At 38.8% G+C, this 16788-nt stretch overlaps 1 protein-coding gene across 2 annotated transcripts in view; it reads left to right on the forward strand.

Moving 5' to 3' along the window:
• The first annotated feature begins 4642 nt into the window (after positions 1-4642).
• Positions 4643-16788, forward strand: part of LOC110981068 (diacylglycerol lipase-alpha-like) — a 43453-nt gene continuing 31307 nt past the window's right edge. For both annotated transcript variants that reach the window (XM_022238277.2, XM_022238278.2), the window contains exon 1: positions 4643-4945. In XM_022238277.2, the coding sequence (XP_022093969.1) occupies positions 4851-4945 (95 nt within the window). In that variant the 5' untranslated portion in view covers positions 4643-4850. The remainder of the gene's footprint in view (positions 4946-16788) is intronic.

Here is a 16788-nt window from a genome sequence, read left to right on the forward strand (position 1 = left end):
TAGAAATGGATCCACTACTTTTTAAAATTAATATCCATTCACTTGACAAAAAAACCAAAAAAATTCACATTTTGAAGCTTACCATAATAAGCGAAGGGTCCTATTTGAACCCCTGAAGTGCTTCACTGAGTTAATTTTAATGACATCCTGGTCCTGATCAGCGTGCACCAAACCCATCCAGTAGCACGGGAAATGGGAATGGATTCAATGGCCATGGTAATAATTCCAGTTCTGTGAACCTGAACATCTATCTGCAGAATGTGAGAAGCCTCAAGAATAAACTGAACACATTTCATGGCACCTTCACTGCTCATCTCCACCCAAATGGCTCCTTCAATTGTTTTGCCATCACTGAGACTTGATTAAACGCAGATGTTTCTGACTCAAAGATCGCCATCCCTGGCTTTACAGTCTTTCGTTAACGACAGGAGTAATCGCCGTATTGGAGGGGTTTTTCTAGGCTGTCACAATTCCATTGAGTGCAAAAGACGAGAGGATTTGGAGCGCCCAGACTTGAAGCTTCTATTGTTGGAAGTTCGGCTGTCGCAGCGAAACAAAGCTGCCATTGGTTTTTTTTACAAACCCCCTAACGCAGGCCATAACTCGCTCGAGGCACTATCAAAATCACCGTTGTTTATTTCTGAGCATTATCAAAAGGTCTGTGTTGTTGGTGACTTCAACCATGGAGGAAGGGTTGGGGTCCTTCCTCCATGCTTCAACCTTCCAACACTGGAATGGAACCCTGATACCGGTGTACATGGATCCAGTGGATCTGCCATTGACGACACCTTTATTGACCTGACGACCACATATAATCTCCATCAAGCCAATCTTAATTCAACCAGAGGCACCAACATCTTAGATCTTGTTCTTCACTCAAAACATTTGAAAGTTTCATCCGAAACTGGGGACAATATCTTCCAATCGGATCACAATTCTATCAGAGCTCAGTTCGGCATTTACAGTCGCACTAAGTTTACCCCAACCTCCCGTCCTGTCCTCAACTTCTGGAAAGTGGACCTGAATGACCTGAGCAGAACACCCCATGGAATATCTTGGATGCTGTTAATAAGAGTGATGAGGCAACATCTCTTCTCTAGGATTTAGTACAGGCAGTTATGTTGGATGTTGTCCTTGTAATTCTCCATTATTGCCACTCTCCCCCATGGTTTAATGATGAACTACGACATGCACTTCGAAGGAAAAAGTCAAATCTACTTACACAAAACCAAGAGTTGTTTAAGGAAGCCCGATATCATTCAAGCGCCTGGCAAGAACCAAGTACGCTGACCATCTAGCATCTCTTGCGAAAGACATTGGTGACAACCCAAAACGTTTTTGGACCTTCATCAAAACCAGATGTCACCGACACACTCTGCCCTCCGTCCTGCAAAATGAATTATTGTTAGGAACTGAAGCATCTGACCCACTGGGAAAAGCTGAGCTACTCACGGACTAATTCCAGCCTGTCTATCTGCCGGATTCCGAACAGTCCAGCACCAGGCCAGCCCTACACACCTTCAACCTGCCCACCATGTCAGCCACTCAAATAACTGACTCTGGTGTTTTTGAGAAACTCTCAGAAATCAAAGTTTCTAAAGCCAGTGGACCAGGCAACATATCAGGTTCTTTGCTGAAATCTTATGCTGGTATTTTTGGTGCTCCATTGGCAAACGTTGTTCCGAATGGCACTTTGTTCTGGCACCTACCCCTCTCAATGGAAGGTTGCCAATTTGGTTGCTATTCACAAATCTGGCAAACGACAAAATGTAGCCAATTACAGACCAGTTTCTCTTCTTTCTCATGTGTCAAAGGTCTTTGAGAAGAAACTGTATGAACATACATGTATCGTGAAGCATGTCCATCCTGCTCTCTCTGAGCGGCAGCTTGGGTTTGTCTCAGGCAGGGACTGTTCTACAAATCTAACATCACTACTGCAGGGGGCATACTGTGCTGTTGACCAGGGACAGCAGTTGGACGTTGTGTACACAGATTTCTCAAAAGCCATCGACCGTGTTTCACATGATCTTTTTTGTTCAAATTGACGTCATAATTATAATCTCCATCCCAATTTCTCGTTATTGCTTCAGAATTATGTATTCAACAGAAAACACAGAGTAGTTGTTGATGGACATTGTTCATCATGGAATTCGGCGCCTTCTGGAATACCACAGGTTCAATTCTCGGTCCATTACTTTTCAACTTGTTTGTTAACGACATTTCGCAGCATTTGAATAATCACTGTTTAATGTTTGCTGATGATCTAAAAATCTTTCGTCACATTTTTTTGCCTGTAGCAAGATTTAAACAAGCTTTATTATTGGTCTGTGGCCTGGCGGCTGTTTATCAGTATACGTAAGTGTAGTTTCATTTCCATAACCCTCAAGAGGAAGCCATTTGGTTCAAATAATCACATAAACGATACTGTTCTCAATCAGGTTGCTGCTCAGAAGGATCTAGGTATTTTCATTGACTCACGGCTTACTTTTGTTCGCAATGTTGATTGTGTCATCAAAAAGGCTAACCGCATGTCTGGTTTAATTTGGCGTAATTTTCGATAAATTAAGGATGAACATGCACTTCGAACCTTGTACTGTACCCTAGTTAAACCACACCTTGAGTGCTGCACAGTAATATTCGACTCCATTTCTTGCCATCAGGCTACCAGAATTGAAAGAGTTCAACGTAAATTTCTTTATTTCATGTATAAGAATATGCATAGAAATAACTGTAATCTTGAATATTATCCATTGTGTGAGCGGTACAATGTATACCACTCTCCATGAGACCATCTGTCAATGAATGTTTATTGTACAAACACTTTCACAATCTTCTCAATGTCACCGATGCTAATCGATTTAGCTTACATGTACCTAGCAGACGGACAAGGCTTGCTAACTATATAGCACATCTTACATGTCCCACGGAGTCGTGTTGAGGTCACAAAGCATGGTTTTGACTCCAGAATCTCCTCGACCTACAACCGACTCCATGGGAGGTGTGATTTGTTCGGTGTTGCAAGCCTTGGAAGTTTTCGTATAAGCAGCTCTACCACGCAATTTCGTCTAGTTAATCCAATTTTATGTGAAAAATTTTATGAATGTGCAGCTTTTGCGTTATCTATACAATTTCAGTTGTATTATTTAATTGTAATGTCTTTTTTGAATTTTGGAATTTTTGGTGTTAATTATTTATTTGTTAATTAAATGTCGTATATTATTTAATTTTCACGTACCATCCTGTAATTGGCGATTTGGTCGCTGTTGGATGAGGTTGAAGAAGAGACACGTTTAAGCACGGACGTATATAAAACAAACCTGGACTTGCAACATCTTTGTATGAAATAGAAGCCTACCAGCGGCCATTTTACCGAGCCGCCATACAAATGCCGGGGTCAGCTCCCTTTTATTGACACCAGGGAGAATAAAGGCGGGCATTGCCGGGCAAGCTTTATATTCGGCTCTGTAAAATGGCCCCTAGTGGATTCAATAAAGCTGATTAAGGGCATTGCTAGTGCAGATTTTTTTAAGTACATAATAGACAATAGAGGGCGAACTGTTAGATGACCTGAATTTTTGGGGGGGAGGGGGACTCACAACACAAACTCTAGTAAATGTGTCCAGGAAAGTTCGCCGAAAAAAGGCCGTTTACTTCTAAAACTCATAAACTAAGATTACAGGATTAATTTCCAACATTTTGGGTCTTTCGCAAAACTCTTGAACACAAACAAACGATACAAGTGACCGCTGGCTATTCAATAGAGCGCGCATCCGCTAAACGTTCACTGAAAGGTGAGTGCGATTTAAGGGGTGCGTGACGATATAAAAAATAAAGAAAAACGATAACAAGTAATCGATAACAAGTATAACTAATGTTTTTCTTTGCTTTCTTATTTTTTCTAGTAAAGACAGTTTTGGCAGAATAGTACGGTACTCTTGATATAGAGACGATGAAAAGCAGTTGGTGAGAGGGTACTTCCTTTCTATATAGAAACATTTCCAGAATACCGGTAGTGGTTGTACTATTGACCCTGGTTATTGTAGGTAATCGATACTGGGCATAGGAAATCTAGTTTCCTCCGTCATAACGGTCTCTGACAATGCACGCCACTCCTGAGCGCCCTTTCTCAAACCGTAAACCGCGCCATGATTGCGCACGGCTGACGGGCCCCCGGGTATTTGCGCAAGTTATATGTTCACTGACCAAATCAAAAACAAATCATGCCTATTCCGTAATACAGTACGCGGAAAACGGAATCAGTAAGCATTGTAATGAACTGTCAGACAAATGACACGTACTTGCTTGACCCAAATAATCCAGAAATCCTTACTGGGAGTTTGAAAAAAATGATTGTGACGCACCCAGGTTTTGAGTCATGGCGTGGGGTGCAAAATAACCTTTGTGTGTGAAAATAATGGTTGTCCATTTTTTTCTCGGTAATGACACTTTTAATCCCTTCATAACATGCCAACGCTACTGGTTAAATAAAGGTTCGTTTCAGCCTTGCTGGGTCTTTTTTACCATTAGATATTACAACTCCGGGCCCCCTCTTTCCGATTATCTGGAGTTCCGTAAGTGGTCGATAGCGCCCTCTCTGCCCTATTTCGCGGCCGAGCATCTGCAATACACAGTACACACGTGTAGCGCGCGCGTATTACAGTGTGGCAAAGCTAGGTTGCGGGGCGGCTGGTACGGGATTCGGTTTCTCTCATCTCGCCATGGAGTTGTGTCGAATTACGCGGTGAATTGACTGCTAGAAAACACTAGAAGTATCGTAGAACGCGATTCTTTGTGACAGGGATTTATAAGATGTGATTTTTGTCAGCTGGTAGATGTAACAGTCGGCCAAGATGCCTGGTTTAGTTGCTTTAGGTAGGCGGTGGTCGCTAGGAAGTGATGACTTGGTGTTACCTGGTTGTACGCTGTTTGTCATTCACGTTGCCTGGTGAGTTGATTTTGACTTACTGTATTTTGTGTGGGCTCACATCATTTGATCATAGGCCAATCCTTTCTGTCCGGCACCTGCCTGTACGTGACAATGTAGGTTGAAGAAGTGGCCTTCTTGCAATTGTTAAAGTGGTACAAATTTCACGTTTTCTTTTGCTGTCTAGCCTACTTCAAAATAAACAAAAAATAAAAATAAATATAATTTTAAAGGAAAGACTTTCCTATATGGACAACACAAATTTTCCCTTCCTTTCTGACAGCTGACACCAGCTGTCAGAAAGGGACAACATGTCCTAAAAAGTGAAATTTAGCTAAGAAAATTCTGAAGCATTTACTTAGAAAACACTGTTCTTTCCGACAAGTCTCATAGGTTTGTGCATAGGGGCATCAAGTGTTGTCCCTATGGCGCCAAATGTCAGACCTGTAAATTTAAAAACGAATATATCACAACTAAATACAAGTCATTTTTCCATTTTTTGATTTGAAAACGAAAACCAAAAAACAACAAGCAAGTCATTTTCAGTTTTTCGATTTGAAAATGAAAAATGAGGAAAAAGAAGAAGTAATTAAAAACAAAAACGAAAGTAATCTTGTTTTAAATTTGAATCCCAATTAATCCCATGGAATTTTGAGGAGCTGTCATGGACGTCTCTGAGCAATTTTCAAGATAAAAGGCCTTTGAGCATTTGAGAAGTTTCTTTGTGAGTTACTGCTCCTTTTACTTTATAAAGGCAAGAAATTCTTTGTGTTTCTCTAATTCAGCGGTTTGATTTGATGGCTTACAAAGACGTTTCTTATACTATGCAATGAAAAATGGAACTGTTTTTCATTCTTGGAGCAATAGATTATGCTGTTGTTCGTTTTCGCTCAGAAAAAGAAAAATATCATGTTTTTCATTTTCAGTGAATTTTTTTTTTTTCATTTTCATTTTTTTAATTTTCACATCGAAAAAAAGGAATGACTTTTTCAATTTCATTTTTATTTTCAAATAGAAAAACGGAAAACAACTTGTTTATTGCTTGCTTGATTTTGTTTTCAAATCGAAACCGGATGAACAAAACATACATGGACCAGAGTGCACAGACTGCCAAGATTTTGAAGGCCTAAACCATGCAAACACAAGCTGTAAGAAGCCAGAGAAGTCGAAAAGTTGAATGAAATAAAGAAGTACCATACTAAGTCGGTTTAGGCCTACAAAGAGCACAGGTGTCCTTGTAACTGAAAATAAGGATGTTCATTTTGTGTCCTGCGTCAACTATTGTACATACATGATGATGTACATGTCATGCCTAGAATAGTAGAACTACTGTTGGACCTACCGTACCTACATGTACCGGTACATAATAGGGTTCATCACACCTGCCACATTTCAGAGCAGTGTGGGCGTGATGAACCCCATAGTTTGGGGGCATGAGTTATTAAGATTTGTAAACTGTACTTTCCTTAATATGCCCTAGAGTTGTGAAAGAAAAAAATTTAAAAGATAAAAAATTTTGAATTTTCTTATGAGTGAAAAAATCACTTAATAAGTCTCCATCCCATTGTACTGGTACAATATACACGTAGCATTTTAATATCTTCAGCTGTCATCCGGGCTAGGCACAATAAGTCAGTTTCCAATTGAAAAAAAGGCTTTGCATCTGTTAACATTCCATGCATGTTTAACCTCATTATTCATGAAGTTGTGGTACATGTGTACCGTACCAGTATCTTTTTCTAATCATTTATTATTTCCACGAAGTTGTAATTCACGAGTAGAAAGATAAAGCTCAGCTTAGAACACATACAAATGTACACTGTCATTCTTCAGATATGGCAGGACTGTACATGTCATGTAATGGTGATTACAACAGTCTGTGTAATGTTTTTAGCAAAACTTGCACATGATCTACCAGTAAGTTGACCAAGATTCTCCTTATGATCATTAAATTTAATCATTATTTATCAGTTTCAGTGAGAAAACTTGATATTGCAGACTTTGAATAGTCTACAAAATAGTACACAGTTCATGTGTACATAAAATTTGTTATTGGATACCTTTGGGTCATTTGCCAACCTCCGGTAAATTCATCAAAGGTTAGATGTACTCACCCTGGACAAAAGTGATGGTTGTTTTCAGACAGCTATATTCATTGTTTTCAGACAGCTTTTTGGGCTACAGCTGTTTAAGGTTGGGCAGTCAGGCTAGGGTGTTGGTTCTTCTCAATTCCTTCATTACTTCCTAGATGCCTGGAGACCTGACTTTGAACCCTACCAAGTACAAGATATGGGTTATGTGTCTGGATGAGAACACTTTTCTCTGATACCCAGTTTCCCTAAAACCAGCATTTCCAAGTTTGTCTCCCTGCAGCTTACTTATGGCCACGAAAATTTAATAATTTTCTTGGTACATGAAATAAAAAATTTCAAAGCTAAAAATGCTACTTTTTGTCATTTTAAATTTAAGAAAATGATACACATCATGTGCATATACTGGGGTATACATCCTCATTTATACAGTACCATGGAAGGTACATTACACCTGCTCCTGCACTGTAGTTGTGGGGACATACATGTACATTCGACATTTCACCTACTGTATTTTGTGGGGACCGAAAACGTTGTGGGGACTCAGAAATGTCCCCACAACTCGGTTCAAATTTCCCTAACAAAAGAATTTGTTCCCTGAACGCGTTGAATGCCTAACCATGTACATGTATTCGCCTGGTACGGTATGTGGAACACAGTGAATGAGATGTACGATCTATTTATGGATCATCCCTTCACAACTGTCTTCATAATTTCTGCCTGGCTTGTCTAATGAATTCCCACCTTGTATCATATTCAGGTTTGATTTACGTAGCAGTGTGTGTCTTCATTCTGCCTTCCTTTATTGATTTTACTTGGCATTCTTATGGCAACTTTATTAGCTGTGGCATATTTCCCAAATACTGTAGGCTTTCATGTATCTGTTCATGCATCAAAGCTACATGTACATGTAAACGTACTTCTTGACTTACAGGTATTAATTAAGTTTATAAATTTGATTAAGCAATTGTTCAAGAGCTATACGTACTGGTACCACGGACATATGCCGGTACGTACGTGTACATGGTTTAAATTGAATATAGATACGAAGTACATATTTCTGGACTACTTTCAGCAGTTTTTTTTATTGTCTTCCTGCAAACAATGAAGTTCAGTATGTATTAATTGCATTTTCACAAAAATCTTGGGCAAATTTTTGGCATCACTTGTGACACTTTCACGTAAATAATCAACTGACTTGACTGGAGAGAATGTACAATATACGATAGCTTTCCTTTTTTTAAAGTCTGTATACACTGGTGGTACATGTACAGTACATGTACATTGTACTGTATGTACATGTATGTACAGTTTGTAAGAATGAATCAGATCATGCATGCATTTTTGTGTTCCTCTGACAGCTACATGTACATAAATTATTATGTGAAATCACAGATCGTATCGGTTCAGTTATCACTTCTCGGGTTGCCAGAGCACAGACAACATCTCATATGAGTCAGTCAACAAACAGCAGCGAGTTTATCATATCCTTGTTGCTGGGGGAAAAATTACAGGTTTGTTTCACACGGATAGTTCCTCAGTAAAGCTGTAAAGCTGTAACTGATCTTGTGTTGTCTTTTTAATGATTAACAGAAACAGACGTGTACAGGACCAGTACTGTACTTCACTTTAAGAGATTGTAGAATGATTGACTTGTGTGGTTCAGCATGTTCTATGACAGCATTGCTACAGTGTACTGTACATGTAGAGGAGATTAATTCTGATATTGTAGCACACTGTTTGAACTGTAAGCACAGTGACTGAGGTGTGATTTGCAAATTCCTTTGCTTATTTTGACTTGATGATCCCAAATCCTCAAATTTTGAAGGTTTGCATTTAAACAAATTGATTGAAGGTGCCTTTCATGAACTTTCAAGAGAATTACATGTATTCACATGTTACCTCCATCCTCTCATGTACTGGTACCCCCGTATCAGAACATTAGACTTCCCATGGAAGTACCGTGGTGTTTGGTACCATACCTCTGTGGTCTTCCTGAGCACATGCACTCATGTGTATAATTCCAGCAGTCATTCACTGAGTTGAACACATTATGTAAGCCACACCCAAGACTTTGTTGCTATTGTTAGGTTATTGTGTACGTTGACATCATGGGTAGTGTACACGCTTGTCTTTCATCAAGGTTGGTCAAAGCATTGAAAGCTACTCTAGTAGCAAGCCAGTCATGCCATGAAAGTGTCACAGCAAAAATTGATTTACAAAAGAAGTGAAACTTTGTGTAGCAGGAGCACCATTGATGGCCTGCATGTGATGTCAGAAGATCCCCCCCAGCTAAAAATATTTAATCATACCCTGGTAAACTTGAGCCAATGATATCCCGCAAGTGAAAAAAATACATAAAATTTCCCTTTTGAAACATAACCCTCAACATTCCCTCAACATAAAGGCATCATTACATATTGTGTCCAAACAACTCTCCATCCATGAAAAGTGGCCATACTGGTATGACCGAGATAAAAAGCAAATGTTTGCGGGTCCCAATCTATTGAAATCTCTTGTTGTATGTTTGGTTTTCCAGTCATTTTATGACAAGGATCTGGTTATTACACAATTTACAGGGCAGTTGGCAGGTCTCAGCCTTTTTGTAATCTGAGTTTACCCTTGGAACTGTGGGCTTCATCTTCTACCAAGCTCCCACATTTCCTACCGAAAATTGTTTAGCAACTGAATTACCGTAACTGAACCTTAGGATGATATAAAAAATGACATTTCTGATGTTTGATGATGACATTTCTTTCTGGTGCATAAATAAAATTAGTCATGAATACAAAGGACCATCATTGATTGCTTTACTATTTGCCAGGGTATACCAGTATGCTGGAGGTTTTTTGTCAGCTAAAACAGTTGGTTATCTGAAGGATAACATGCAGACAAGTATGGTACCCGGTGTGCCTGTATGTTTTATTCATGTTCTGTTAGCTTTTGACATTTACTCACTGCAAGGTACATGATGTACTAGTACATACATATGTACATTGTTCACGGACATGTACCGGTATGCATGAAAGGAATCTGTTCAGAGAATAATCCACTGGAAAGTATTTTATTTATTCGGACAAGTTTTATTCACGTGCTTTGCACATGCTCTTGTACTGTAGCAACTTGATATCTTCTGTCATCGGGATTAGGCTCAGAGCAACTGAGACCAGGCCCAAGCTTGTACATACATGTACATGTACCTACCTGAAGCTAAGCCACTTATTACACGTACCTAGGAGGTCGCTGAATTGAGTGGTACACACAGGATTGGTAGTAACTCCATGGCAGGCTGTCTCGTTCAATTCAATTAGGGTACATGTAGCTTCCTGAGGGAACCATGGGTAGCGTAAAATTGGAAGGTGTTGCAAGAAATACACTGTAGAGCCTTGTGGAAGAATCTTAATAGAAAGAATGGAGAAACAATGTTAAAATACACATCCTTGGGATGGTTTAAGGCCACAGTGGGAATAAATTAGATCATGCATGTCTACAACATGTACACTGTACATGTACTGGTATACCGGTATGTACATGTACATGATTATTTGCCAGCGACCATTGGTGGAACTTTATAGAAGATGTACAGTACCGATAGACTTCAGCATTTCCAACCAAGTGTTATTTTGGCACCTGTACCAAGGGAAAAAACTTTTTATAAAATGCTGCCAACACTGTCTGGAACTTCCTGCCAAGAAGAGAATGAGAAAAAAGATAAATTTCCAACAATGTATCAGAAGAATTCCTTGGAACAAGCAAGTAATACTGTTATCACCCCCTTCTTTTTAGTCCACCAAGTTCCCTCCCAGTCCCTCAACATCAAACCATGATGAGAACCATACCAACTACAAGCGACCTTACATACATGTACATAAGTTTACTGTTCATGTACTGTACTGGTACCTGGTGCTTCAATTTTGACCTTCACTAACCCAAGCAGGCTTGGTGGTTGAATAGCTAAAACATGTGCACCAGTGAGCTTGTGAATTTTTTTGTATTAAGTTCTTGAATAGCATTCAGTAAACAATTTTGTCTATGAAGGGCATTGCCCAGTGTTGGCAGTACGTAAAAGTTTCCAATTGAAGATGAAATTGTCACTAAAATTTTCAGAAGTTTCCCAAACATTCCCATATCCTGCCATTTGCCAGCATTGTTGTATGTATGTACAGGTCCTCCAAGGCTTCATTTTGTACACCATTACATACAGTGTACATGTACGGGTACATGTACAGTGTTCATGTACATGTACAGTGCACCAATACATGTACACGTGTACGTGTATGTACCGTTACGGTACCAGGGCTACATCTATTATTAAACCATTTAAGAGTTACATGTACTCCAGACAGATGTATCGAAAAATGTTGTACTTGAGTTGTAATGCATCTATTTTATGTCAAGCATAAAACATTCATGTATATTATTATGATTTAAAATCATATTGAAATCAGAGGATTTGGGACTGTTATTAGGGACATTGCACGTATAACCTGTGCAACACATGATTGCATCTTATGACTATTCAGAAGTCAAAGTTAGCCAACTACATACAGGTACTGTATCTTTATATTGCCAACTTGTCAAACTAGAAGGTTTTAACATGTACGTAGAACTTAATTTGTTTGGTTGTTTACTTGCTTTATCCTTTACTTGACATTGTTTTTTTGTGTTGTTTATGTCCATTTTTTTGGGTGTCCCTGTCACATCTGACATATGACTTTGTAAGTTCAGAACACATTTTCTAATTTTCAAGAGTAATGAATCAATACAAATTATATACCTGACAAATAGTAATACTAGTTTGAAATCAATTCCGGTGATATGTCCACGTCAAATAACAAAAGGTCAGATGTACATGTACGGTACATGTAACAGGGACACAAAATGTCATACTTTTGGACTCTTAATTTCTAGAATTACCCATGTGTGTGTTGTCCCGTTTTATTTGCTGGTCATCACAACATGTACTGAGTAGGAGTACATGTATGTGCCGGTACATGCATGTTGTGTTGTTGTGTACTTTAATGACATGTTACAAGCAACAATGAACATTCAGTACATGCAGATCAGCAAGTACATTTATGCAGGTAGATCAGCATTGACATGCAGATCAACAAGTACATACAGTTAGATCAGTGTTGACATGCAAATCAGCAAGTACATACAGTTAGATCAGCGTTGACATGCAAATCAGCAAGTACATACAGTTAGATCAGCGTTGACATGCAAATCAGCAAGTACATACAGTTAGATCAGCGTTGACATGCAAATCAGCAAGTACATACAGGTAGATCAGCGTTGACATGCAAATCAGCAAGTACATACAGTTAGATCAGTGTTGACATGCAGATCAGCAAGTACATACAGTTAGATCAGCTTTGACATGCAGATCAGCAAGTACATACGGGTAGATCAGTGTTGACATGCAATCAGCAAGTACATACAGTTAGATCAGCGTTGACATGCAAATCAGCAAGTACATACAGGTACATGTAGATCAGCGTTGACATGCAGATCAGCAAGTACATACAGTTAGATCAGCGTTGACATGCAGATCAGCAAGTACATACAGTTAGATCAGCGTTGACATGCAGATCAGCAAGTACATACAGTTAGATCAGCGTTGACATGCAGATCAGCAAGTACATACAGTTAGATCAGCGTTGACATGCAAATCAGCAAGTACATACAGGTAGATCAGCATTGACATGCAGATCAACAAGTACATACAGTAAGATCAGTGTTGACATGCAAATCAGCAAGTACATACAGTTAGATCAGCGTTGACATGCAAATCAGCAAGTACATACAGTTAGATCAGCGTTGACATGCAAATCAGCAAGTACATACAGTTAGATCAGCGTTGACATGCAAATCAGCAAGTACATACAGGTAGATCAGCGTTGACATGCAAATCAGCAAGTACATACAGTTAGATCAGCGTTGACATTCAGATCAGCAAGTACATACAGTTAGATCAGCGTTGACATGCAAATCAGCAAGTACATACAGGTAGATCAGTGTTGACATGCAAATCAGCAAGTACATACAGTTAGATCAGCGTTGACATGCAAATCAGCAAGTACATACAGGTACATGTAGATCAGCGTTGACATGCAGATCAGCAAGTACATACAGTTAGATCAGCGTTGACATGCAGATCAGCAAGTACATACAGTTAGATCAGCGTTGACATACAAATCAGCAAGTACATACAGTTAGATCAGCGTTGACATGCAGATCATCATGTACATACAGTTAGATCAGCGTTGACATGCAGATCAGCATGCACACTCTTTAACCTCCACAACCTGTACTTTTTATTGTGCTGAGATGAAATATTTCTATCTGTACACTGTGGTATTGCTTCTTTCCTTTTCTGAGGCAATTCACCTTTCAGCCAGCAGAAATCCAACAGTGAACAACACTTCTGTTAGATCTTTAGTCAGATAGATTCTTGAAGGATTTCATATGGTTTGGGATGTGAGCAGTCAATGGCCATTTGCTCGCTACATTTTAGATTTTGTCAGTATTGTGTAGGAGACTTAAACAAAAGTTGCCTTCCTGCAGAGAGGAGGATGTTACCATGGCTGCATTACTTTGAATGTAGTGAACACTCTTTCATTGGATGCTCTGTCCACCAGTGCTGTACTGTACATGTCAGAAGCCAGTTCATCCATTTCCAAGATCTACATGTACCCCACAGATTTTGTTAATCGCTAAGTAAGTCATGCATGAACACAGCCATGTCTGATTAGGTTATTTGTGTGTACTATGGCAAGCATCCTTCCATTGCGATCTATGCTTGGCATGTGATCACACAGCGGCATCACCTCGTCCTCCCCTCATAGGAATGCTAGGTCTCTGTCATCACTGTTCTGTCAGGTTCTGTTATGCACTGAACTGCTCAACCAGTTTGAGATTATGGTTGGCTTTAATGATGCGTGAATTGTTTACTTAAAGTTTGTCCATTGCTCATCTGTGGTTAACAAAAATTGCTTGGTTTTTATTGATGGCAAAAGTGTCTCAGTAATTTTGCTCCATGGCTACCGGTACAGTTTCTTTTCAAAATTTTGTTTTATGTTTTTTTCATTTAATTTCAGTTTACTTATTATGTCTCAGTTATACAATAACCAACTAAAGGGAAACAAATAAAAACCACAAATTTAGAACAAAATCACGGACATACAACACACTGATAACATCCCTGAAGGATTGCCAAAGGGCTAACTAAATCACTGTCTATTGGTTCTCTTAAAATGTTATCAAATAAATAAAAAGTGGATGACCAAGACAACGATATGAAATTAACCTACTGGCACCCCACAGAAAGAATTAAAAAAACCTGAAAGTTGACCACGCACATAAACACTTAGACCTACATGAATTCCTTGACTGAGACTTTAGAAAATACTTCTACAGACTACAGTATACACATGTGCATGACTGCATGTGAGAATATTAGATTGAGAATAACCAGAAAGGAGTGAAGTTTTTTGTACCTGGTACATTTATTTATCCGTTGCAAATTACTACTGATAAGAGTGTATCAGTACATGTAGTCAAGGTACGTAATGCAATCTGTAGAAAACTAGGATATTTATTTTCATTGTATTATTCTGAACCTACATGTACCTGTGTAATGTACATGTAGGCCTACAGTAATGTCAGTGTTTCTGTTAAACATTGTGGTGAAATGTTTGAAGTTGACACTTACCAAAATCCAGGAACCAGTATACTGTACATATTGTAGGTTGATCTTTGTGGGAATGGATGATGCTTACAGATGTTTACATGTATACGTGTATATGTACCAGTAAATACCAAGAAAATGGTCTCTAATGATATGGATTAAGACTTATTGATGCTTAAAACCACCATAAACTCATTAGACATACAGTATATTAACATTTGATGGATAAATCATGTCTGGCAACTTCATCAGGTCTCACGTAGAACTAATTTTATTATCATAAATTTATCATTAACTTACCTAGACGTACCAGCACATTTCAATGTCATTTAAAAAGAGTTTTATTGATGCACATGTCCCGTGTACATTGCTAGATACATGTACATATGTGCAGTATACAGTGTTTAAGAGCATCTCGGTTGTGTTGATCATGATGTTACTACCGGTATACCGGTACTGCATGGTGATTACTAATACTATGATTTCATTTGCACAGGACATGTACATGTAGGAGAAGTTAATTTTGACGAAGCCCTGTATTACTAAAAGGAAAAACTAGAATTTGTAACAAAAAGCTTTTTTTTCTTTCATGCCCTTATAATTGGCTGACACTTATTCCAGATCGCTCCTTTTTTTCTGGGTGCAGCTAATGGAACTCCACTGTATAGCCTTGCCTGACTTACATGTACATGTACCAGTACAGTGTATTTCTTGCCAGTCACTTTAACAGACCTTGGATAGCTATTATGGGAAGCACACATCCAAGGACGCACTTTACTGTTGAATTGCAAGATGGGCTACCGGTAATGTTGGGATAAAATACGGTACAGTACTGCATGTACGCATGCATATGCTTCAGACGAGGAGAAGGGAAGTCAAAATTGGCTCATTTCAACACATAAATTGATTTAATGTTCATGGGAATTAAATGCACCTACATGTACAGCTTTTGCCTGGTTGGACCCTCCCCATGTGATAAGCTGATGCCTTCGTTTATGTCATACCCCTCATGAAGATAAAATTCACAGGTGGAGTGGCTTACCAAACTTTTTCATATTCTTTCCCTCCTACCAGTACATTTATCCAAGAAATCAGTCAAGTCACACAAAAATATTTTTGAACTCATAGTTTATCGTTTTATATACAGAAACAATGCGATAAACATCCTTTTTCATGTTTCCTTAACACTCAAGTGATTCTACATGTATACCCAATCCAGTTTGCTTCACAGCATTAAAGCATTCTTAAAGGTCAAATACGGTACTGTACATGTACATGGCTTTGTTGATACAGGCTACAGTCCTTTGACAATTAGTAAAAAATCACGATGCATAAATTATGTACCTGTATGATGCACAGTTGTACCGGTACTTGAATAGGGATTAGTTGGATCATTGTTGCATCAGGAAGGCCTATGTTAATGTTGCTTGCAAGTCTGTACATGTAGCAATCCAAAAGATACATGTACATGTGTACACATATGAAAGTGAACATTATCTACTAGTACCAAGGTACATTGTACATACATGTACATGTTGATTAAATCATACCAGTAGATGGAGAATCAGAGAATAGAAAGTGGAATAACTTTAGAACATGCATGTACATGTACCAGTAATGTACCTGTTGAAGTTTGTACAAACAGTGCTACTGGTATATCTTGTAAATTTACACCTCAGCCTACCAGTACCTGATGTGAAGTCAAAACTGTAAATTTTAAATATTGTACATTAGCAGCTTGTTTTCAAGTAATTCAAATAAATTATGTGGATGTGAACATTACTGGGCTGCACCACATTATGAGTTCATCAGCATCACCTTCATGGTTATGACCTCAATATCTTGAATTGATCCTTGCCACCTAGTGATTATTGCAGCGGTTGCCTCAAGCCTTCCGTGCATCCATTGGTCAATCTACAACCCATCTACCCAGGATTCCATCTAGGTCATTTCCCTCCTGATTGCCAAGATCGATTGTGGCAGCTGTCCTAGTCAAGGCATTTCTTCATCATTCTCTCTCGCTCTTTCCATCTCTGCAGTCCTCCAGCTGATCTTCTTTGGTGTGGCTGAAAGGAAACCAGAGA

The sequence above is a fragment of the Acanthaster planci genome, linkage group LG03 (genome assembly GCF_054643075.1).
Source record: "Acanthaster planci isolate LZ-2023a linkage group LG03, COTS_SCS, whole genome shotgun sequence".
NCBI lineage: Eukaryota > Metazoa > Echinodermata > Asteroidea > Valvatida > Acanthasteridae > Acanthaster > Acanthaster planci.